Source organism: Rhinatrema bivittatum, chromosome 3, assembly GCF_901001135.1.
Source record: "Rhinatrema bivittatum chromosome 3, aRhiBiv1.1, whole genome shotgun sequence".
In the NCBI taxonomy this organism is placed as follows: domain Eukaryota; kingdom Metazoa; phylum Chordata; class Amphibia; order Gymnophiona; family Rhinatrematidae; genus Rhinatrema; species Rhinatrema bivittatum.
In genome coordinates this window covers 293,333,702-293,358,753 of record NC_042617.1, presented here as the reverse complement: position 1 = coordinate 293,358,753, position 25,052 = coordinate 293,333,702, and the positions used below count along the sequence as shown (strand labels likewise).

Sequence of the window (25,052 nt, the reverse complement as noted above, 5' to 3'; positions counted from 1 at the left end):
ACTGAAGCCTCTACCAGACACATGATAGTGCCAGTATACCATTATTTGGAAAGGAATTTTTGTCTTACCAACATTTCAGTCTATACCTGTATATATGCGCAGGGTATATCCAGCTTCTAGTAAGCTAATGTATGATGTCTCTCATTGTGTAGGAGTAGTTAACTTTGGTACAGGTAAACTGTTATGCTTTGCCCATTCTGAGAACAATTTTCATAGCCATTTACCCAGGTAAAATGTTCTGACAGAAAATTGCCCTCCTTAAATGTGGCTAAAGGTACACGGGAGTGTGTTTAGATTGGGAATTAAAATAGCACACTTATAGGCTATTTTCAACTTTATATATATATATTCACACAAATGTGCAGGAAAAATTGGTTTGTTTTGGTGGGGAATTTTGTTTTGGTTCATTTTGTTCTCTTTTTGTCATTTTCAGGAACTTATATATGCAGTTGAGTAGTTGTACACGCAAATTGCCAAATTATGCACACAACTGAACTGCATGCATAAATTGCCAAAAATGAATGAAACAAACATTTTTGTTCAATTCAAAGACATTTCCCGTTCACTTCGTTCAAAAAATGACCTCATTTGTCAAGTTTTTCGCATTCATTTGAAACTAATTCACAGCCCTATTATTTTATTCCTGCTTAGCTGGCCACAGAAATAGTTAAGTGCAGAGTAATGGCTGCTTTTAGGGGTAGATTTTAAAAGAAGTGCGCGGAGCCTACATGTGCGCGCGCAACCCGGCGCACGCACATGTACACCCGATTTTATAACATGCGCGCGCAGGCTATAAAATCGGGGGTCGACGCGTACAAGGGGGGTGCACAGTTATGCACCTTGCGCACGCCGAGCCGCACTGCCTTCCCCCGTTCCCCCTAACCTGACTTTCCCACCCCTTCCCCTAACCTTTCCTTCCCCTAGCCCTACTTTAACCCTCCCAAAATTTTTAATTAACCTTTTGTGCCTGCCGGCCGACTGCTAGCACATGATCCCCAGCACAGCGGCAAATGGCCGCTGTGCCTCTAGCCTCTGAACCCGCCCCCGGACTGTCCGTCCCGCCCACACCCTGCCCCGAGACTTACATGCGCATCGCCGGGCCTTTTGAAAATAGGCCTGGTGTGTAAGCCCTCCAGATTTACGCGTAACCTTTTTAAAATCCGGCCCTTAGTGCGCATACTTTATAGCTACCAGTTTTCAAAGAGAAACAACATAGTTTGTTTCCTTTTGGAAATATGATGCAAAGTACACCCAGTAAAAGAGCCTATGCACACTGCACACAATTCAGTTTAATTCAGAATTGTTCCCTGTGTGTCAGAGTGACACTCATACTATAAGAAACATTAATTATAATAGCTGTTAACCAAAATGTATAATGTAGAAAAGCTTTTGTTTGTGGAAAGGTAGTGTCATTTTGGAATTGCTGAAGGAGCAACTCTGAAATTATGGAGAAACGCATAAAATCTTGAGGATATATACAGGCCCTTTTTTTGGTGGATTTCTTTGTAATATATTTGTTTAAAGGCTAGAATCACCCCCAGTCACCTATTAATCCTCAGGAAAAGCAGGTAGCTGGAAAACCAATCTAATGCACAGAGCTTTTATGAAAGAAAATTAGAGCGAAATAAAATGCCAATAAGCAAATTCTGGAGGAAATTAAAAGCAAGAAAATTCAGAAAAAATCAAAAAGTTGTGGAGAAGCCTGAAAACTGCAAATCATTATAGTTTTTATTATGCCCCTTGTGAATGGGTACAAATTACAGCTGAAAGGGAACCATAAACATAGTCATTTTTATACACCTAATTCTAATCATTAAAGAACATCTTTAGAATGTTTCAGCTAGTTCAATAAGTAGGTGCCATGGAAGAGAGAGTTTCTGAGCTGAAGTCAAATATTTTCCTTTATTTTGCAATTTGATTGTGCTTTGGAGGAGGGAACATGGCTTTATATGTCCAGAATAGGATCTGCAAATTTGCATCCTTAGCTCCATGCCTGAGACAGTATGACTGACCTCTGCATACTCACTCTTTAGAACCACCAACTAACTTTTAAGGGATAAGTTTTCATTTTACTCTCATTTTTAAGGTGAGGTAGAGGGATGGGGGATTCTGTTTAAAGGCCACTTGCTGATATGCACCTTGCCTGCTTCTCCCTCCTCCCCCACCAAACGCCCCACCTCTTTCTCACCTCATGCAATAGAAATCCCACAGAAATTCTGCCAAGTGACCCAGCTTATTTGTGCATACCTGTGGCAACTTTGCCGTGCATGTTCCCAGTAAAAGTGTCTGCAAATTAATGCAAAATTCTTGCAGCTGGTTCTTGTCCTTGGTCAAAGTTACAAACAAGGATCTTCAATTTCAAAGCAACAAAAAAAAAACAACTCAGGATTTCTCGCACAAAATATTTAAGCACTGAAAATTTAAAATGTACATAATCTAAAGCAAAAAATAAATGTGAAGAGGAATAGTCTTCTAAAAGGAACTTTGGTAACTTATTATCTAATAGATATTGTATTTCTGTGACTGATCCAAGTCACACAGCCCCTCCATACCTGCTAGTGGCCTTTAACTTATCTTATTCCCCTCCCTGAAAAAAAAAAGTGATATTGAATATCTTTCCTCATCTGATAATGTAACTCCACTTGTCACAGGTGGTAGTCAACGCCTTGGTTGGAGCCATACCTTCCATCATGAACGTGTTGTTGGTCTGCCTCATCTTCTGGCTTATCTTCAGCATCATGGGGGTTAACCTTTTTGCTGGCAAGTACTATTACTGCTTCAATGAAACAGCTGAAGAGATGTTTGAAATAGATGAAGTTTACAATGAATCAGATTGCTTCAGACTCATCGAGGAGAATTTCACGGAAGTCCGGTGGAAGAATGTCAAGATCAACTTTGATAACGTAGGGGCTGGCTATCTCGCCCTGCTCCAGGTTGTAAGTGTCATGCCTAGCTTCTCTCCTTGCATTTTCTTAATTTGTTCAGTTTTCTCTTTTTGTTTTTTTTTTAGCCCCATATCCAGACCTACCTAATGGCAACATACGGTACCATCTACTTAGAAATGGGGGCCTCACAGTAATGCAGCCAGGGCCCCTGCAGGAAAGATTATTCCTATTCGAGGAGGCCAACTTTGAAGGCAAATGTGTGGCTATGGAGGCTTACCTTCTAGCACTTGGCCACCCTGGGGTCTGGGTTTGCTTGGGCAGCCACCGTAGGGGACTAAATAGAGTTTGATCCAAAAAGGTAAATACAAAATGCTGAAATTGAGTGAGATAGGTTATGACTTCCTGCTGTTTTTATGGGGGCTAAAAATGTACCCTTAGCCTTGCAAACTGCAGAAGACAAAGAGGGGATCTGAGGCTAAGCTCTGTCGAACCTTCCCCTCACCACCACATTCTTTCCCCATTTTATTCAGCTGTTGTGTAAACAACCACAGATCTTTAATAGTGTGGCTTACAAACATTACCCTCTCCACAGCTGTAATTCTGTGACTGGGGTGGTCTTATAAGAACATAAGAAATTGCCATGCTGGGACAGACCAAGGGTCCATCAAGCCCAGCATCCTGTTTCCAAAAGAGGCCAATCCAGGCCACAAGAACCTGGCAATTACCCAAACACTCCATATCGGTAGGACAGGCTGAACCTATCCTGGTTTTACCCCACTGCATGCATGATGATGTAGTCCTGCTTTTGTTGGGGAAACTAGGAGTACATCTCCAATCATGCAGCAAAGTAAAACTAGGACTGGCTCAGCCTGTGCTCTTTGCCATGGAGTTATATGGTCAACTTATCCATGGCAGCACAAAGCAAAGTTGCTGAGGAGCCTAGGCTTTGGTGCACAGCCGTGGTTAGTGTGTGTCACCATAGAGCGATATGCACACACTTGTTCCAGTAAGGCTGCGAGCATTGTACCCACAAATGCAGAACACAGATCCGTTGCATGGTAAAAATGGGAAGAGTAATTTTTAAAAGCCATTTCCTCAGGTTAATTAGAGCTTTACCCACAGAAATGGACTTTTTAAACTTTGCACACTTTATATGCAGGTAAAAGCATGTGCGTAGGACCTTTATGAGTGTGCTTTTACCTGCAGTGTAAAAAGGTGTTCTTTGAGCGGAATTTGGAATTACATGCATACTTCTGAATGTTCATATATTTCATGAATATTTCTCTGGTTTTTCCAGGATAATTTTTCAAAGGAAAAGTACACACATCCTTTCACATTGAAAATTAGTGTAAAATCTGCAAGTAAAAAGTATCCACAGATTTTGCTCAAATGCAGGCAGTTATAAAGTTACCCCATAGTGATCTACTTGGCCCTCAAGATATAACATAATAGCAGTGATGGACCAGACCCTCACTGCACTTCCATGTTGGATTTTTTTGACTCTCCTTCTTGGAAGCCTGATGCAGTTCTGTCACTGTTTTATGCACATTTGCTTGTCTTCTCCCCTTAATAGCAATCTAGTGTTCCCTGTCTTCTTCTTTATCTGACAGAAGAAAGTATAAATTATCATTTAATCCCAAGGGAAGTAGATATTCAGACTTAGCCGGCTAAGTAAGTTATCCAGATAAGACTTTTCTGAATAACTTACAAGTAATAATCAGCAGCATGGCTATGCTGATGAATATCCCTGTAAAAAGTGCTAGTCAACTGGGTAAGTCTTATCTGGCTAACTTTATACCTGCTGTTGAGCAGGTATAACTTATCTGGTTAACTTAACCAGATAAAACAAAATATTGCACTTATCTTGCTAAGTTAACAAGATAGGTAGCTTCTTCCCAATCTCCCCACATCCTGCCCACAAGTTATCCGACTAACTACTTAGCCGGATAAGTACTTATTTGGATAAGTGGCGACCATTAATCGCAGCTGGATATTCAACAGCTGCCATTTAGTCGGATAAGTCACTACTTATTTGGCTAACTAGTCTTTGATTCATTCCAGGGCTTCAGGTGAGGTCATATTGGATAGTTGAAATATCACCATTCTTATGCTCCCTTTCATTGTGCAAATAAAGATCCATGTTCAGCCACTGGGTGGTTGGCAAAGCTAGCCAGATAAGCTTATCCAACTAACAGGGTCATTTATCAACTCGCGTTAGGCGTTTTCACATGCAAAAAACGCATTAATGCATGCGAAAAGCACCATACACAAAGTGTGTGAACGTTTTGCAGTTATATGACAATAATCCTGCAAAGTGCTCATTTCACCACTAGGGGGAGAGAGAGAAAGAAAGAGAGAGATACTGACTAGCTACAAGGCCCTTGTAGTAGTTAGCTATTTATGCTACTATAGGAGGCCCACCTAGTTACTCGAGGTGAGGTTTAGGTAGTAGTATAGGGGTTAGGGGCCACTTTTACATGCAGAGTGAGAAGAACGAACAGAGTAGTACACTCTTGTGAAGATTTGATGTCTTTTGGAGTGAGGAAACTCACACAAAGATGAGATTTGTACAATGTTCTCTCAACCTAGCACAAAGATGAGATTTGTACAATGTTCTCTCAACCTAGCTAGGTTGAGAGAACATTGTACAAATCTCATCTTTGATGAGTTTCCTCACTCCAAAAGACATCAAATCTTCACAAGAGTGTACTGTTCTGTTCATATGTCTCACTCTGCTTGTAAAAATGGCCCCTAACCCCTACACTACTACCTAAACCTCACCTCGAGTAACTAGGTGGGCCTCCTATAGTAGCATAAATAGCTAACTACTACAAGGGCCTTGTAGCTAGTCAGTATCTCTCTCTTTCTTTCTCTCTCTCTCCCCCTAGTGGTGAAATGAGCACTTTGCAGGATTATTGTCATATAACTGCAAAACGTTCACACACTGTGTGGTAATACCTATGCTGTCACATGTGATACTGCTTTTTGATAAATCTAGGCCTAAGTTTGCAGGGATATTCTGCAGCACCAGCATGCCACTGAATATACCCAGCTATCTTAAAGTTAGCCATATTAAGTTTATCTGGCTAAGTATAAGACAGCTCTTTGACTGTGAAAACGTTATCTGGCTATGTTTATTTATTTATTTATAGTTTTTATATACCGATGTTCCTGTATAATATACATATCACACCGGTTTACAAGGAAATACAACTGATGCCTCGTAAGGCGGTTTACATTGAACAAATAACAGATAACTTAAAGGGGCAAAAAGGAACTTAGAAGAGGTTATAGAAAATAAATAGGTTATAGAAAATAAATATGTTAGCTGATGACGCTGAAAATCAATGATTATCCAGCTAACTTAGGCCTAGATTCATCATTTTGCTATATGTACAAAATTTCACATGAATAGTACCTGCAATTAAAAAAAAAAAAAAAAGGTGTGTGGTTAGGGTAATTTTTGAGTTACCCCAAATAGCCATTTCCATGTTGGGGGCTGCTCCTGGCTAGAGAAGACAGAGACACTCTTTATAAGGCTCTCATATTTAGTCAACTAGTACCTCGAGGTGAAGTTTTGGTGGTGGTCTAGGGTTTAGAGGGTAGGTTTACATGCACAGTCAGGTACAAACAGCACAGTACACATCAATGAAGATTTGATGTGATTTGGAGTGAGGAAAGATACATAAAGATGAGATTTGCAGAATGTGGACTCGCCCTAGCTTGATGCACTCTCTGCCTAGCTGCTATCATGCTAGGGCAAGAGCACATTGTACAAATCTCATCTTTGTGTACCTTTCCTCACTTCAAATCTTCACTGATGTGTACTGTGCTGTTCGCACCTCTGACTGTGCATGTAGACCTGCCCCCCAAACCCTAGACCAGCATCAAAATCTCACCTCGAGTTACTAGGTCACCCTCCTACAGTGGTATAAATAGATGACAAATATGTGTGCCACCCAGAGTCTGTCTCTCTCTCTCTTCCTCCCCCCTGGTGTTAAAACATGCATTATGCTATTACATGTAACATTAAACACCCCTCATTTTCATAAACCCTGCCCAAACTCCTCCCCTTTGACTAAATTGTCAAAATTTGCATATGCATTTCGCAATGCGGAAAAATAACACTTGCGTTATGGTGTTATCGCGGGCGTTAGGGTCCTAACGCCTGCGATAATGCCCTAATGCATTTTGATGAATGACCCAGCAAGCCGTAAAGCCAACTCTGCCCTAGAATGCCCATTGCCCTCCCCTAGCGTGAGCCAGATAACCTTTTAGCCAGATGAAAAATTACCCAGTTCATTTGGAGCCAGTCAGCGTGGTAGAATATTCGAGTCCCGCTACTTGTCCAGCTATGTCAAAATTTAGACAAACTCAGAATCCTAAAACTAATCCAGCACTCAGGCGCCCCCCCCCCCCCCCCAATTTCTTCTGACTAATACTGATGCACATGTGGGAACAGATTTCCAATGCATGCTCTGACTACGATTTTCAAAAGGATATAAACTGATTGGAATTGGTTCAGAGGGTGGCTACTAAAATGATCAGTGGTTGTACCAATGCTGGTTGCTAGGCAGGCATCTGCCAGTAGGGAACTTCAGTGGGCTGCTCAGACCCGCTCTGGCTTCTGCCTTGCAGGCTGCTTGATGCAGCAAGGCCAGCTCTATAAAACCCTCCCCCCACTGGATACTCCTGCATCAGAGTGGAGTCTCCTCTCTGCCTTTGGGCCCTTATCCGTGTTTTCTTTGCCTGGTATCCTTGTTCTTAAGAACATAAGAAATTCCCATGCTGAGTCAGACCAAGGGTCCATCAAGCCCAGCATCCTGTTTCCAACAGAGGCCAAACCAGGCTACATGAACCTGGCAATTACCCAAACACTAAGAAGATCCCATGCTACTGATGCAATTAATAGCAGTGGCTATTCCCTAAGTAAACTTGATTAATAGCAGGTAATGGACTTCTCCTCCAAGAACTTATCCAAACCTTTTTTGAACCCAGCTACACTAACTGCACTAACCACATCCTCTGGCAACAAATTCCAGAGCTTAATTGTGCACAACTTGACTTGTTCTTGCTCTATTTAGTGGCTTTCCTGGTCTGTGTATATACCTTGCCTTGTTCTTGCTTTGTTTAGGCCTTCCAATGGCCTTCCTTGCCAGTGTGTTTCTTGCCTTGCCCTTCCCCTGTTCAGGTCTCCCTGTGGCCTTTCTTGCCAGGGTGTTCTCATCCTTGCCCTTGTCCTGTGTTGGGCCTCCCAGTGGCCTTCCTTGCCTGTCTGTTCCTAGCTGTGTTTCTGTCCTGTTCTGGTCTGCTAGTAGCCCCATCATGTGTTTCCCTTGTCTCATCTGTTGTCATTCCATCATCATTTAGTCCTTGTTTGTCTGTGGTCCTACATTGTTCTGTGCTTACCTCTCCATCTCTGTCTTGTCAGTGCACACCCGGTTTGTGTTCAGTGTGGCCAGGGCACCCTTTTGTCCCTTGCTTCTAGCTGCCTGCCAGTCCCAGTTGGTGTCCTATTCCTGACTCTGTGCATTGCCCTGCATAAGATTTGCCAGCCACCGGCACTGTAGGTCAAGGAAGGTGATTGGTCAGGCAGAAGACCTCACGCCTGACCTGCCTGCGCCAGCTCCCTGCATTCCTTTGCTTTGGAGTATCATTAAATCGGCCAGCGTGGCCGTGACATCATGCTGAGGCCAGACAAACTCCCCAGGAGAGGCCACTGGTGGTCAGGCAAGTCAGTTCTATTTTTGGTCTAGAAACACCTCAGCTCAAAATTAACTTACAGTATGTTGAATTAATGTACATAAATCATGCTGGTCCAGTAGAAAACCTGGCAGCTGGACTCATAAACCTGAGGTAACCTCTAGCACAACCCCTACCTCCTCAGTTCTAACTCCTATAGCTCTTCAATTCCTATTCTCTACTGGCACTGCAACAGGTGCCAATATAGAAACCCACTACTGCTACTGGAGTATCTCAGGTGCGGTTTCTCCAATCCTGCCCTATGGGAGTGTAAGAAGTGCCAGTTTGTGAATACCCTAGCTGAAGTAATCTGCCTCATTTGGTTTGCACCTAAACCGGCTCCTGAGCTGCAGACCCCAATTCCAGGCAGCCTGATACCTGCCTCACAGAAGTCTCTAGCCCTTTCTGAAACTAGTTCAGCACAGCAGACATCTGAGATAGTAGAGGTCTGCAAGCAAACATTACAGGTACAGTCTGTAATAAAGAAGTCATGCATTGTTGTCCCCACTATAACCAGTTTGAAAACCAGGCCAGCTATGTCTGTTTCTTCACTAGCTTCTGATAAACTTTGCAGTTATTCCAGCCACAGTCAAGGTGAAGAAATCAGTATCTGCAAAATTGAATCCTCCTCCAGTTCTGCTGCTGTTTGTGGGTCTCTGTTGTCGTTAGCAGGTTCTAGTCCAGCCTTAGGAGTCTCTACTCAGTCAGTTGCCCCCAGCTCTGTGCCTGGGTGTCCTACCAGTCCAGGTATTTTCGGTTCAGCATCTGTGATTTCACCTCAGTCAGCTGAGTACTGCATACAAGCTCACACCCATGTCCAGCCAGCTGTTTCTCGTCACGCCTTAAGGATGGCTGCTACAGCACCCAGAGAGGTTAGCTTGTGCCTTCTCTGCAGCTGTTTTTTCTGACTGAACCTGTTTCAATCTCAACTTCTAAGATTGCTTCAATTCCAGTTCCAATGAAGTCTGCCTCAGTCTTAAAGAAGTCAACACTTGCCAATCGAGAGCCGGTTCAAGAAGCTAGGTCCAGCCCTGTTTTTGAACCTTTGTACCAGTCAGCAAAAGCTGTTCCTAGCCCTGAGGTTAAAATCGTGTCTTTGTACCTGCCAAACTGAATTTGGGTCCATATACCAGGCTATAGAGGAATCCGTCTCTGGAGGCCCTAGGATTCAAATCCTAAGCCCTGCATCTGTCTCCCAAAAGGGAGCCAGACTGTGTCTCAGGTCATATGTCTAATGCAGGTCCAGCGCTTGCAGCACCTTCAGAGATTCTGGTGTAGACTGTTAAGAACATAAGAAATTGCCATGCTGGGTCAGACCAAGGGTCCATCAAGCCCAGCATCCTGTTTCCAACAGAGGCCAAACCAGGCCACAAGAACCTGGCAATTACCCAAACACTAAGAAGATCCCATGCTACTGATGCAATTAATAGCAGTGGCTATTCCCTAAGTCAGCTTGATTAATAGCAGTTAATGGACTTCTTCTCCAAGAACTTATCCAAACCTTTTTTGAACCCAGCTACACTAACTGCACTAACCACATCCTCTGGCAACAAATTCCAGAGCTTTATGGTGTGTTGAGTGAAAAATAATTTTCTCCGATTACTGTTAAATGTTCCTACAGCACTCTCCAAGAATCCAGTCCAGGCTGCTACAACAGCATGTCTAAAGACTCTAGTCCAAGCTGTGCCAGAAACACTTTCAACTGCTCTGCAGCAGGCTGAGCCAGCTTCTGACATGCCTTTACAGCAGGTGGAGCCAGTTCTTGCTACAAATCCGCTGCAGGTTGAGCCAGCCTCTGCCATGTCTTCACAACAGACTGATCCAGTTCCTGCTGTGACTCTGTCCAGGCAGAACTAGCTTCTCCTGCCACGTTTCTGCAATGCCAAGCTGAGCCGGTACCTACCACAACTGTATCCCAGGCTGTGCCACCTTCTTCTGCTATATCTCTGTGATGCCAGGTGGAACTAGTTTCTGCCAGAACCTTGCTCCAGGCAGACTCCGACCCAGCTACTCTGCTCAAGGTGGACTCTGATCCAGCTACTGCACTCCAGGCAGACACTCTGACCCAGGTATTCTGCTCCAGGTGGACTCTGATTCTTCTATCCCAGTCCTGGTTGATTCCTGCAACACATCCCAAAACCCTAGTCCAGGCTGCATTTGCAGCACCCAAACCTTTGTTTCTGCCGGTATGCGCAGCCTCCAAGCCATGGTTTATGCCTGCTTTGACTTTGATGAAGCCAGTGCATGCTGCTGCTAGTGTTCGACTCTGCCTTTGCCTTGATGAACCCCCAAGCCAACTGTCCAGAGTTATACTCTGCTCCAGACTGCATCCACAGCTTCCCGGCCTTTGTTATTGGTTGCACCCACACCTTGCCCCAGGTGGTAGTTGTAGTGCCAAAGATGCCATTTCCAATGGATTTCACCTCTGTTCCCGGCACCCGGTTTCTGCATTGCTCCACTCCAGATGTTTGAAGCCCCCCTACAAGTTGGGACCCAAGTGAGAAGGGTTCCTAGAAAGATACTGTAGTGAAGCTGGCTGCTAGGCAGCCCCCCTGTCGGCAGTGATCCCTAATGGGCCGCTCACCCACTCTAGCCTCATTGAAGGTCGCATGACACAGCAAGGCCAGCCCTATAAAACTCTCCCTCACAAGGTACTCCCTGCTCAGCATGGAGTTTTCTGTCTGCCTTTGGCCCCTTGTCAATGTATTATTTGCCTGGTATCCTTGGTCTTATATCTTACCTGTGAATACCTTGCCTTGTTCTTGCTCTGTTTAGGCCTCCCAGTGGCCTACCTTGCCTGTGTATTCCTCACCTTGTTTTTGCTCTGTTTAGGACTCCTGTTGGCTTTCCTTGCCTGTGTGTTTTGTCTGTTCTTAACATAACATAAGATTTGCCATACTGGGTGAAACCAAAGGTCCATTAAGCCCAGTATCCTGTTTCCAATAGTGGCCAATCCAGGTTACAAGTATCTGTCAGGATCCTAAGAGGTAGTAGATTCCAAGCTGCTTATCCCAAGAATAAACAGTGGATTTCTGCAACTCTACTTTAATAATAGTTAATGGACTTTTCCTCCAGGAACTTGTCCAAATCTTTTTTAAACACAGCTACACAAACATCTTTCACCACATCCTCTGACAGCGAATTCCAGAGTTTAATTATACGTTGAGTAAAAAAATATTTTCTCTTATTAATTTTAAATATATCACCTAGTAAATTCATGGTGTATCCCCTAGTCTTTGTACTTTTTGAAAGTGTAAATAAATGATTCATTTACTCATTCCATTCTACTCATTGTCTTATCTCCTCTCAGCCATCTCTTCATGTTGAAGAGTCCTAACCTCTTTAGCCTTTCCTCTTAGGGAAATCGTTCCATCCCCTTTATCGTTTTTGTCACCCCTCTCCGTACCTTTCCTAATTCTGCTATATCATTTTTGAGATGTGATGACCAGACCTGCACACAAAAAGAGGTCGCACCTTGGGAGTGATACAGAGGCATTATGATTTTCTCTGTTTTATTCTCCATTCCTTTTCTAATAATTCCTGGCATTCTATTTGCTTTATTGGCTGCTGGTGCACACTGAGCAGAAGATTTCAATGTATTATGAATGATGAGGCCTAGATGCTTTTCCTGAATGGTAACTTGGAATATGGAACCTTGCATCATGTAGCTATAATTTGGGTTACTCTTCCCTAACTGCATCACTTTGCACTTGTCCAGATTAAATTTCATTTTCCATTTGTTGCTCAGTCTCTCAATTTTGCAAGGTCCTCTTGCAATTTCTCACAATCCTCTTGTGATTTAACAACTTTGAATAATTTTGTGTCATCTGTAAAATTGATCACCTCACTCATACCTATTTCCAGGTCATTTATAAATGTGTTAAAAAGCAATGGTCCCAGAACAGATCCCTGGGGCACTCCACTATTCATCTTTCTTCATTGGGAAAATTTACCATTTAGCACTACTCTCTGTTTTCTATTTTTAATCAATTCCAAATCCACAATAGAACATTGCCCCATAACACATTACTTCATCTTTTAGGCCTCCCAATAGCCTTTCTTGCCAGGGTGTTTCTAGTTTGCCTTTATCCTTGTGGGCCACCCAGTGGCTTCCTTGCCCCCGTATTTCCCTTGTGTCATCTATTGTTGTTCCTGCATTGTTTACTCCTTGTTTGTCTTTGGTCCTATGTCATCCTGTGCTTACCTGTCTATCACCTTCTTGTTGGTGTGAACCCTGTTTGTGTTCAGTGTGGCTAGGGCACCCTCTTTTCCCTTGCTTCTCACTGCCTGCCAGTCCCAGTGGATATTCTGTCCTTGACCCTGTGCATTGCTCTACTTAAGACCTGCCAGCCACCAGCACTGGAGGGCTCAACCCGAAGGGAAGATGGTTTATCTGGCAGAAGACCTCATGCCTGTCCTGCCTGCTCCTGACTCCTTCATTCCCCCAGTTTGGGGGCATCATTAAATCGGCCAACGTGGCCATGACATCATTCTAAAGCATATGGGGATAGACTTAAAGATCTAAACATGAATACCTTAGAGGAAAAGTGAGATAGGGGAAATATGATAGAGACATTTACATATCTCAAAGGTTTCCAGACACAGAAGGCTAGCATCTTTGAACAGAAAGGAAGCTATAGAACCAAGGGGTCATGGGATGAGTGTGAACGCGGGTAGACTCGAGATAATTTTAGGAAATATTTTTTTACAAAGAGGGTGGTAGATGCATGGAACAGCCTGCTAGTGGAGGTGGTAGAGAGAAAAACAGTAACTGACTTCAAGAAAGCATGGGAATAAGACCATATAGCCCATCTGGTCTGCCCATCACTCTCTTAGAGAGTGGTCAGCATCTACCACCCTCTTAGGAAAGAAGTATTTCTTCATATTTCCTCTCCTGAAGCCCTTTTGTTGCTGGTGACATTGATACTCAACTCCTGAAAATATTGCCAGTTGCAAAAATAGATTTGAAGCCAGCTACCTATTTGAATGTTTCTATCATATCCCCTCTTTCCTTTCACTCTTCCTATGTGTACATTTTGAGTTCCACCAACCTCTTAGTGTTGAATACCTTGTACAATTTTGTTAGCCCATCTCTGAAGTACGTCCTCCTTCTTACTGTCTGTGAAGGTACAGTTTCTAGAACCAATCACGGTGCTCATTGTGGAGTCTCACTAATGCCCTATACAAGGGCAATATTACCTCTTTTTCCTTATACACTTGAGCTTACTATTAACTTTCCCTGATGCTTTATTATTCTGATTAGCAACCGTTAGGTCCGATTCTTGCTACTTGGCAGATTCCTTTTCATGTCCTCCTAACTGATAAAGTGGCTAATGGATTTCTGCATGCTAGATTTATGATTTTATACTTAGGGACAAGGAAGAGCAGTTAACCACAGATCCATCAGTCTAATTTTGGTAAAGGACAGGAAAAAAAACCTAAATGTAATCATCTCTGATGACTTGATAGTCAACCTAATAAAGTAAAAGTGAAAATTAATAGTATGTTCAGGAGCACAAGAAAAGATATCAGCAGGAAAACAGTTTTTCTAGGTCACTGGTGTGACCCTATTTTGAGTTCTGTTTATAGTTCTGGAGATCATAGCTCCATAAGAATATTGCAAGGATTAAAGCAAATCAGAGAAGGTATACTAAAATTGTATGGGATCTGAAACATAAACCCTATTCAGACAGGCTTAAAACGGTGTTTAGGCTCTTCCCTATTTTCCTCATTTGCGTCTGCTTTCCATTTTTTGAAAGATACCCTTTTGGCTTTAATTGTCTCTTTCATCTCCCTATTAAACCATGCAGGCTGAGCTCCAGAGTCTCATGATGCATGAAAAAGAGCTTTAGATTTGTTAAGAACTGTGGGACATTCTGGTGAAGGGGGAGCCTATTCCAACAAGATGGGCTCGTCCCTTCATCAGTAGAACATGGGGGAAAGCCGACAGTCGCTCAGTAGCACACGGTTCGGAGGAAGATATCTTAAAAGGCTACTGGCAAACCAAATAAGTTAAAATGTCCAATAGAGAGAGATGGTTGTAAAAACTGAAAAAGCCCAGATCTATTAATCCTCCTGGATCTATCAGCCGCTTTCGACACAGTCAACCACTCCATCCTACTCAACAGACTATCTGAAATAGGAGACATGAGTACTACACTAAAATGGTTCTCCTCCTATCTATCACAAAGAAATTTCCAAGTAATGTTCAACAACAACCTCTCAAATAAAGTAAACCTAAACACAGGAGTTCCACAAGGATCTGCCCTATCAGCAACACTCTTCAACATATATCTTCTCCCAATTTTTCACACACTGGAACACCTTGGTCTGACCCACTTCCTATACGCTGACGACATACAAATACTGGGGTAGATTTTATAAATCTACGCACGCGCGTACTTTTGTTCGCGCACCAGGCGCAAACAAAAGTACACTGGATTTTCTAAGATACGCGCGTATCTTATAAAATCCGGGGTCGGCGAGCACAAGGGGGTGCACATTTGTGCACCTTGCGCACGCCGAGCCCTGCGCGCACTGCCCGTTCCCTCCGATGCCGCTCCGAAATCGGAGCGGCCTCAGAGGGAACTTTCCTTCCACCCCCCGCACCTTCCCCCCCCCCTACCTTTATTCGAAAAGTTACTACTGCCTCCGGGCAGTAGTAACTTACACGCGCCGGCTGTCTGCTGGCATGGCAGGCCCCGACACAGGCTGCTGTGTCGGGGCACTCGGCCACATCCCCAGACCTCCCACATGCCCCCGAGCCGACACCATGCCCCCTAGCCACGCCCCCGACCGCCCCTTTTTGCAAGCCCCGGGACTTACGCGCGTCCTGGGGCTTGCGCGCGCCGCTGAGCCTATGCAAAATAGGCTCGGCGCGCGCAGGGGCGTTTTAAAAGGGTTATGAGCGTAGCTTATGCGCGTAACCCTTTTAAAATCCGGCCCACTGGTTCCTATACAGAATACGCTGGAAGAAACATTCAATAGAATAACCATCTATCTCTCAGAAATCAAACAGTGTCTAACCAACCTAAAACTCATAATAAACATAGAGAAAACCGATTTCATCATCCTAGACAAAAAAACAACAACTCCCCCATGCAACCACTCAAAACAGAAAACCCAAAACCCATGCTCGAAACCTAGGAATCACCATAGACAAAGAACTATCATACAAAACCCACATAACAAATAAAATAAAGGAAGGATATCACAAATTACTTACACTCAAGACATTTTAAACCCTTCCTGGCACAGGATGATTTCAGAACAGTCCTGCAACTACTCATCTTCTCCAACCTAGATTACTGCAACGCCCTACTCCTTGGCCTACCATTCACTACCATCCGTCCGCTCCAAATCCTACAGAACACAGCCACCAGAATTCTAACAGGAACAAAAAACCATGAGCACATTACACCAACCCTCATCTCACTACACTGGCTCCCAATAAAATACCGAATAGACAACAAAGTACTAACAAGCCTGCATAAAATAATCACAGGACAGCAAAACAACTGGCTAAGCAAATCCATTGAAATCCACGCTCCAAACCTGAATCTACGCTCAACGAATAAAGGCCTCCTCAAAATCCCTCACGCAAGAACCACACAACTGAACACAACCCGTGAGAGAGCCATATCCATCACCAGCCCCACACTATGGAACTCAACACCAATCGAAATAAGAACTCAACCAAACATTAAAACTTTCAAAAAAGAGCTGAAAACCTGGCTTTTCACCAGAGCCTACTCAAACTCACTCAATCATCCACACTACCAGACACCCATGCAACCCAGCACCAAGAAGAAATCAACATCTCTCGATCAACATAAGAACCTCTAACACTCGAAAACCTAAGACAATGTGCAACTGACTGCACATCGTATATAAAATAACCTCTTAAGTATACCTTGAGCCTTAAATACCTGTTGTAACTGACCTAACTGGATAAATCATCCAACCTATATACCTTCCTTTCCACCTCACTTATTAACTCTATTCTATGCCTTAATAGAACATTTTGTATGTAATAACTAATACACAAATCCCTAAACCTTAATCCAACTCTAAGACAATCTGCTGTGATTATGTTTATCTAATCTTTTTTCTCGATTAATGTAAACCGTTCTGATGGCAAAACCGAATGACGGTATACAAAACATGTTAAATAAATAAATAAAAAGCACAAAGATAAAAATGACTCCAAACTGTTTGCATCAGCAGGTTGTGGGTACATATACTAATAGAAATATAAATAAACCTACTTTAAAATGTCTAAATGTGAATGCCAGGAGTCTGAAAAATAAGACTGGAGAGTTAGAATGCATGAAAAGAAGATATAGGCATCTTGAGACCTGGTGGAAGGAGGAAAACCAATGGGACACTGTGATATCGGGGTATAAATTATATCGACGTGACGGGGCAGATAAAATTGGTGGAGAGGTGGCTCTATGTGTTAAAGATGGCATAGAGTCAAGCAGGATGAAAGTTTTGTAGGAAACAAATTACATTGTTGAATCCTTATGGATAGAAATTCCAAGGGTAAAAGGAAAGAGTATAATAGTGGGGATTTATTATTACCTGCCTGGCTGAGATGAGGAAACAGACTGCAAAATATTAACAGAGATAAGACTGGCTAGTAAAACAGGCAACACAATAATAATGGGAGATTTCAATTTCCCAAGTATTGATTGTGTTAGTGTCACAACAAAACATACAAAGGAGATAAAAGTTCCTAGATGCCATCAATAGCTGCTTCATGCAGCAGTTGGTCAGGGAACCAATGAGAGGGGGAACTATATTAAATCTAGTTCTCAGTGGAACGCAGGATCTGGTGCAAGAGATAAAGGTGGTGGATCCACTTGACAACAGTGATCATAATGTAATTAAATTTGACAAAATAACTGGAGGGCAAATACTCAAGAAAACTACTACAGTAGCATTTAACTATAAAAAGGGAGGTTATGATCAAATGAGGAAATGTTAGAAAAAACTAAAAGGAGAAATTCACAAGATTAAAAACTTGCAAGAGTCATTCATGGACATTGTTTAAAATTACCACCCTTAGAGCCCAGAAAAAATGTATTCCATACATTAAAAGAGAATGAAGGAGAGTGCTGGCGTGGTTTAATAGTGAGGTGCAAGAGGCAATTAAAGCCAAAAGAGCATTTTCAAAAAATGGAAAATAGGGAAGAGCATAAGCACTGGCAAATTAAATGTAAAAAAATTAAGCAGGCTAAGAGAGAATTTAAAAAGAAGCTTGCCACAGGGGTAAAAACAACTAATAAAAACTTTTTCAAGTACATTCAAAGCAAATAGCCTGTGTGGGAGTCAGTCTGCTGGGTAACAAGGGATAAAAGGGATGCTCAGGAAGAACAAGGAAATAGCAGAAAAACAGGGAGGATTACTTTAAAACATGTGCACATGTACCCACATATGTGTGAATAGGGACGCGCACACTCATGTTCACATATTTTACATCATGCACACAAATGCGCCTGCATGATGTAAAATATACGTAAATCTACCCTACAATATTCTTGTATATTTAAAAGATACATGGAATGTATTTTCAACCTAGCCGGATAATATTAATAAAGCACTACTTATCCAGCTCAGTAGCGCTTTTTAAGGCATTCAGCTAATTAAGATAGCCGGATAAATATGTTTGAAGACTTCTCCAGCTATCTAACCATTTATCAAATGCATTAGGGCGTTATTGCCCTAATGCCCGCAAAAATGCCATATCGCATGTATTATTTTTTGCATCGTGAGATATGCATATGCGAATTTTGAAAATTTAGTCAAAGGGGAGGAGTTTTGGTGGGGTTTATGAAAATATGGGGTGTGTAATGTTGCGTGCAATATGGCGTTAAGCTGTGCGATATGCCCGGACCGGGATTTGTGATATCGCAAATCCTGTTTCAGGCAGGAGAATGGAGTGGAGTGAGAGAGAGAGAGAGAGATGCTAGGGTGGTACACATATATCTCAACTATTTATACCACTGTAGGAGGGTGAACTAGTAACTCAAGGTGGGGGTTTGGGGGACAGGTTTACATGCACAATCAGCGGTACGAACAGCACAGTATGGAATGTGGAAAGGTACACAAAGATGTGATTTGCACAATGTACTCTCGCCCTAGTTTGATGCCCACTCTACCTAGCTACTATCAAGCCAGGGCGAGAGTACATTGTAGAAATCTCATTTTTGTGTACCTTTCCTCACTCCAAATCACATCAAATCTTCACTGATGTGTACTGTGCTTTTGGAGGGGCTTGGGGGTGGGGCTGCTCAGCCCAGCAGTGCCCATTTTCAACTTATTGGTTGGAGCACGGGAATCTGATGCCTTTTTTTTTTTTTTAACACTGTGCCACATAACTGACTATATTCTTTTGAATATAGCTGGTTAAGCCTTAAACAATCAGGCCTGAAGCAGCCAGATACCTTTAGGGCTGCTCTGAGGCGGGACAATAGCTATCCGGTTAACTTAGAGCCTGATTCACTAAGGCATTTCTCCCATTCTGTGTCTATGAGGAAAATGCCTTGATAAATCAGACCCTTATCCAGATACAGCTGAAGATTGGCTAAGTTAGCTGGGTAACTTAGTTCTGACCCAGAACACCCCCAGAATGCCGCTTTTTTTTTTATCCAGCTAAAATTTGGCTGAATAAGTGTCCACCGCTGTCGTGCCTGAAGTAACAATAAAAGCCAAGTCCCCGCTATTACAACACCTGCCTATCAGGGCAAAACTGCTGTGTGCATGGAATGGAGAGGATGTACTTAGGCCCATACATATAGGGCCGGATTTTAATACCTACGTACGGGTGAGGTTTGTGCGCACAACCCTGCGCACACAAATCTACGCCCGATTTTATAACATGCGCGCGCAGCCGCGTGCATGTTATAAAATCCGGGGTTGGCACGCGCAAGGGGGTGCACACTTGTGCACCTTGCATGTGCCGAGCCTTAGGGGAGCCCCGATGGCTTTCCCTGTTCCCTCCGCCTCCCCCCACCTTCCCCTCCCTAACCTGCCCCTCAGCCCTACCCAAAACTCCCCCTGACGTTTGTTTTTCAAGTTGCGCCTGCCTCTGGGTAGGTGTAGGTTGCGCACGCTGGCCAAGTGCCAGCGCGCAATCCCCCGGCCTAGAGGCCCTACGGAGGCCTCTGGCCATGCCCCTGCCCCGGACCGCACCCGCCCCTTTTTTCAAGCCCCGGGACATACGCGCGTCCCGAGGGTTGTGCGCGTCGCCAGGCCGATGCAAAATCGGCTCGGCGCGCGTAACCCCAGCTGGATTTACGCGCATAGGGCTTTTTAAATCTGCCCCTCTCTGTATGTGTGAGTGTGTGCATATATATATTTTTCCCCTTCTCCCTTTTTCTTCTTCAGCATGCCTGGGGAACTCTGGGGAACTCTTCCTGGCTTGGGACTAGAAGGCCTCAGTGTTGCTTGTGTGCCTGTAGAGCCCCCCCACAATACCAGCAGTCATCTTCCCTCTGTTCTTGAGCTTAAGCACATCCTCGCCAAGGCATGCCCAGGGCAGTTTTGCTCTGTCAGACGGGATCAGTTAAGGAGCCACGGAACCCAGGACAGTGTAGAACACTTTTTTTTAAAGGTGGTGCTGTAATTGTGGGAACTTGGCTTTTGACGTAACTTCAGGCATGAGACACCTGTGGGTGACATCGCGGCAGCACTGTCCATGGACTTACATTCTTGCAGTGACATTGCTGTGGCGCTGAACATGGGAACTGCATTCTTGCAATGATGTCAGAAGCCTAGTTCCCACTATCCCATAACTGCTGGAATCAATTACAAATGCCTGGTTTAAAAAAAGACAAAAGAGGGAGGAATGATTTCTGAACCAGACTTTACTGCCAAAATCACAGCCTCCTATGGCAAGTGGTTACAGGGTTCATTTACAGTATTATAAACAAAAGTTATGTAAGACCGTTATCCTTTAAGATGTTCACTTGCATTTCTTGCCCAGTTGAACATCTGTTACTAGCTTATCCTTTAGCTCAGTGGGGCAGATGTAATAATTGTGCACAGAAAACCGGCGCTCGGTGTTGAGCGCCCGTTTTCCTAAAGCACGCCCAGCCACCTCTCCTGGATGTGCGATTCAATATTTAAAAGAAGGGTCACGCTAAAAAAGGAGGCGCTGGGGACAAATGTACATCTCTTAGTGCCTCCTCGGCATCGGCCCCCAGGAGAGGTGGCTGTCAAGTGGGTTAGAAAAACGGACGCTCAGTCTACGAGCGTCCGTTTTCTCAAGCTCCTGGCATAGACATGCATAAGATACATGGCCTGGATCGTGTATCTTTTGTGTGTGTATTGGGCATCCAGAATATTTTTTTTCAAAATCTTTTTTTTTTTTTTTTAACTAAATACTGCTTTATTTGGTTCCTTCTACTTAGCATCGTGATGATACTGTTAGTAGGAATCACGGAAAGCAAGATTTTTCTTTTTTTTTTTTTCAATGTGCCCTTGAGCGTGGCAGACCTTTATGCCAGCCCTGGTCTGGCGTAAAATTTCTGTGTTGCAAGGGCACATTCGCCATGCGGAAAATTGATTGGATCATGGGGATTAGGTAATAGCCTCATCTACATGAATTTACATGTGATGAGCTAGCTACGCGGTGATTTGGACATGCATTTTGGAAGCACTAATCTCCGTATTAGGTCGGGGGTTATGGATGCACATCCAAAACGTGCGTCTAATCGCATGTTAAGCCATGCGTGACAGCTAGCGCACAGTATTGCATCGGCCCCAGTGTTTGCCCGCCCTCTCCTAGAGGCACACCTAACTGCTCTGGTGTTCAGGATATTCCTAGTGAATATGCATGAGATAGATTTGCATACTTTGGAGACCCAGTGAATGAAAATCTATCTCATGCACATTTATTACAGCTGTTCTGAAAACCTGACTGGCTACCTCCAGAAGAGGTTTGGGAAATACTGCTTTAGCTAATGGTGTGAAGGAATTGCTGGCATTGCATTATAGGGAGCACTCTACTCTCTGTTTTTCAGGCTACGTTTAAGGGCTGGATGGACATCATGTATGCAGCAGTAGATTCCAGAAGGGTAAGAGGCATGTAACTGCAAATAAAAGTCCAGGGCAACCGTTTCCCAAACAAGAAAAAAAAAAGTTTAGGCTGAGCAGACCCATCTACTCAGATAGGTGAGATTCACACACAGCATACAGATCTCTAATTAGTTATTTATTTAAAGTGCCATGATCCGTGTTTCTCCTGCCCTCCGGTCCATTTTGTAGTTTTGTTGACTGAAGTGATGTGCAGAGCAGAGTCTGCCTCACATCATCACAGGCCATCGTACGGACACTGCAGCCCAGCCACTGCCTATTGTGTCTGCCTGTGCTATCTTGGCACATGGTATGTAGAATAATAGGGCACAGAGTAGTCAGCCAGCCTAAAAGTTGTGACTGGCTAAATGTACTGTCCCAGGACAGGGAGGTGAGTAGCCTAATGACATATAACTGCAGTAATCTGTGAAATGTTTTTCCCAGAAATGTCTGTTTCTTCCTTTCCTCCGTAGGTCCACGAGCAACCAAAATATGAGGATAATATCTACATGTATATTTACTTTGTCATTTTCATCATCTTTGGCTCCTTCTTCACCCTGAATCTGTTCATTGGTGTCATCATCGACAACTTCAATCAACAAAAGAAAAAGATAAGTCTGCTTTCTATTGGCTAGAAACAAATGGTTATTAATACTATGCTGCTACAATAATTCTGTAGTGCTGTCTGTGTGCACAATCCCGGGCAAAGTAAGCCGCATCATTTGCAAGGTTTTCTGCTCTAAAGCTCTCGCAGTTTAAGGTGAAGGGGTTAATTGGGGTGATCGAAAGCCCTATCCTGGGCCCGACATCTGCTGCTTAGGCTGGCACAGGCTGGAAATGCTGTAGAGGCAGCAATCCCAGCCCAGGGGGGAGGGGGGGGGGGGGGGGAAAGAGAGTCCCAGCCGTCGTGCAATGGCCACACCTAATGGCCAGACTCGATGCACACCTACCAAGTTCTGGAAGGGGCTGCAGTCTCTGTAGCCTCTGATGAAAAGATTCTCACTGCAGTGGCTAAGCTAGATAAAAAGTGGGCTCAATCCTGGGAGAGAAAACCCATAACCCCAAAAGATTTCCAATTGAGCTGTTCACCCCAAAAGCGCAGGAGGGAACTACAAGCACCAAAAAAAAAAAAAAAAAAAAAAAAAAGTAACTGCTTAAAATATGCAGTAAGTAATGATGGCATGAGGACTGGAATCCAGGGGCCTCCCAGAAGGCTTTATTTAAATATGAGTCTCTAAAATCTGGTACCAGCTGTGAGCGATGTGGACTCAGCATGTCCCCTGCTGTTGAAAATACCCATTCACTACGCACACTAGTTGGTGCGTAGGAAAGGAAATGCTGGATGACCTTGGCAAGGTTCAGTCTTGTGTGCCTAGTATGCCCAACGGATCAATGTCCATGACCTCAGTAGCTCTCCAAGCTATTGAATAATAGCTGGCTTTGGGGATGGAATTTCCCAACATTGAAGCTATCACCTGTGACAGGAGAGCCATTTTGTGGTGGCCATGAGAGGGGAAGGTGACAAATAAAGGTGTTTTATGCATTTAATATGTATGCTTTTTATTACCCGCCCAAAGCTGCAGATGGAATGGGTGTAAATTTTTAAATAAATAGAATGCTGCTGGTTCTGACTACACTGCTTGGGGAGGCCCATTCTTTCCTCTGCTGCGGCCCCGCTGCATCTCTTCCTCTGGTGCTCTCGTTCTCAAGATCAATAGTTTCCAGAGTTATTTATTCTGGATGATTATCAGGGCTTGCACATGTTGGGTTTTTTTTCCTTCCTAACCCGGGCAGACTTGTATTTGGCTGTGCCTCCATTCTCTCCCTCTTCACCCACCTGCTTGCCTCCAGACTCATACCCGATCTCTTTTTTTTCCCCCTCACCCATTTACTTTACCTGTGTCACAAAGTGGCGGAGTTGCAGCAAGCAGCCCTGTGCGCCCTGCTACCAGCAGGTAAAAGAGGCAGCTAGAGTCTGTTACTGAGCCAGCATGTGTGCAGAGTGCCATGGCAGTGAGAACCCCTCCTCTTCCATGGGCTTCCTGTTTTGAAAGGAAATCCTTAACAGAGGAGAAGGGCCCACAGCAGAGACTGTGAATGCTGTTCAGTGATAATAGCAGGGCCCATGGCCAATGGCCATTCTGTGCAGCACTTCCACTTCAAGTCCGAGATGAGGCAGGGGGAGGCTAGGGTAAAAGTGTGTGCATGAAGGTAGGGGGGTGGAACTGCACAGAAGGTTGGGCTTCTGATCGGTTTTGTCATCCTAGGCCTCTATGTTAACATCAGCCCTAATGATTATAACCAGTTCTGTTTTTCTTCTTCTTTACTTTGGAGGTCAGGACATCTTCATGACAGAAGAGCAAAAAAAATATTACAATGCTATGAAGAAATTAGGATCCAAGAAGCCCCAGAAACCAATTCCAAGGCCTTTGGTAAGTATCCATGGGGCAATATTCAAAGATAGCCAGTTAGGTTTTAAAGTTATCTGGCTAAAGGTAACCAGGTAACTTTATTTGTGGATACTCAGCGATACCCTTAACTCACTGAATATCCTGGATAACTTAATCTGGATAACTTTAGATGGACAAGTTAGCTGTTCTAGGCAGCAGCAGTGGAATGCCTTTTTGATTGGGCGGGGTGGGAGCAAATAAACCAAGCTCCGCCCTCATCTCCCACTGCCAATTTCTTATTTTGCATTTACAGTTAATATCATTCTTTCTTATATACATTCTTCATGTAAATCATAGAGTTTAATTATTCATTCCCAGACCAACCAATAAAAAGCTTGATGCTAGAAAACCAGACAGTGGTAAAGGAGAAAATGACAAAATCAACATTACTAATAGAAATATCAGCACTAAGTGACTATTCTGTACTATGTATGGAGAGAGAGACTATCATCAAATACCAAGAGTTGTAATCAAAGACCAAAAAAATATAGCCTAAAAATACTTGGGTGCGTTAAGAGTCCAATGAAAGATTGGAGAGGCAGAGTAGTTGGGTACGGAGAGCGAATCCCATCCGTAAGATACCCTTTGCTAACTCAAAGGCTAGCAAACATCGTAGGCTTTAAATATCCGGGCAGCATGACATCATCACAGGGGGACGCCCCTGAGGTTCGCACCTAGTAGGAAATAAGAGTGAGGGCTGCGCGGCGCGGGCGCTCTAAGGTACCAGTGGAGCATGGTGGGAGGCAGCGCCCAAGCTGGTCCAGAGAGGGCGGCAGGCAGACGCCGCAGCAGCCAGATGACCATCCATAGCGCGAGGAGGTGCAAAGAAAGAAAGGAGGAGTGAAGCCTCTTCGGAGGTTCAATTGCCCTATTGATCTCCTTCCAGGGACCACAC

At 43.8% G+C, this 25,052-nt stretch overlaps 1 protein-coding gene across 1 annotated transcript in view; it reads left to right on the top strand.

The window, feature by feature from the left end:
* Positions 1-25,052, top strand: part of SCN8A (sodium voltage-gated channel alpha subunit 8) — a 415,106-nt gene that overhangs the window by 339,485 nt on the left and 50,569 nt on the right. The window contains exons 21-24 of the mRNA XM_029594973.1: positions 2,652-2,936; positions 21,656-21,709; positions 22,181-22,318; positions 24,035-24,139. Coding sequence (XP_029450833.1) covers positions 2,652-2,936; positions 21,656-21,709; positions 22,181-22,318; positions 24,035-24,139 — 582 coding nt within the window. The remainder of the gene's footprint in view (positions 1-2,651; positions 2,937-21,655; positions 21,710-22,180; positions 22,319-24,034; positions 24,140-25,052) is intronic.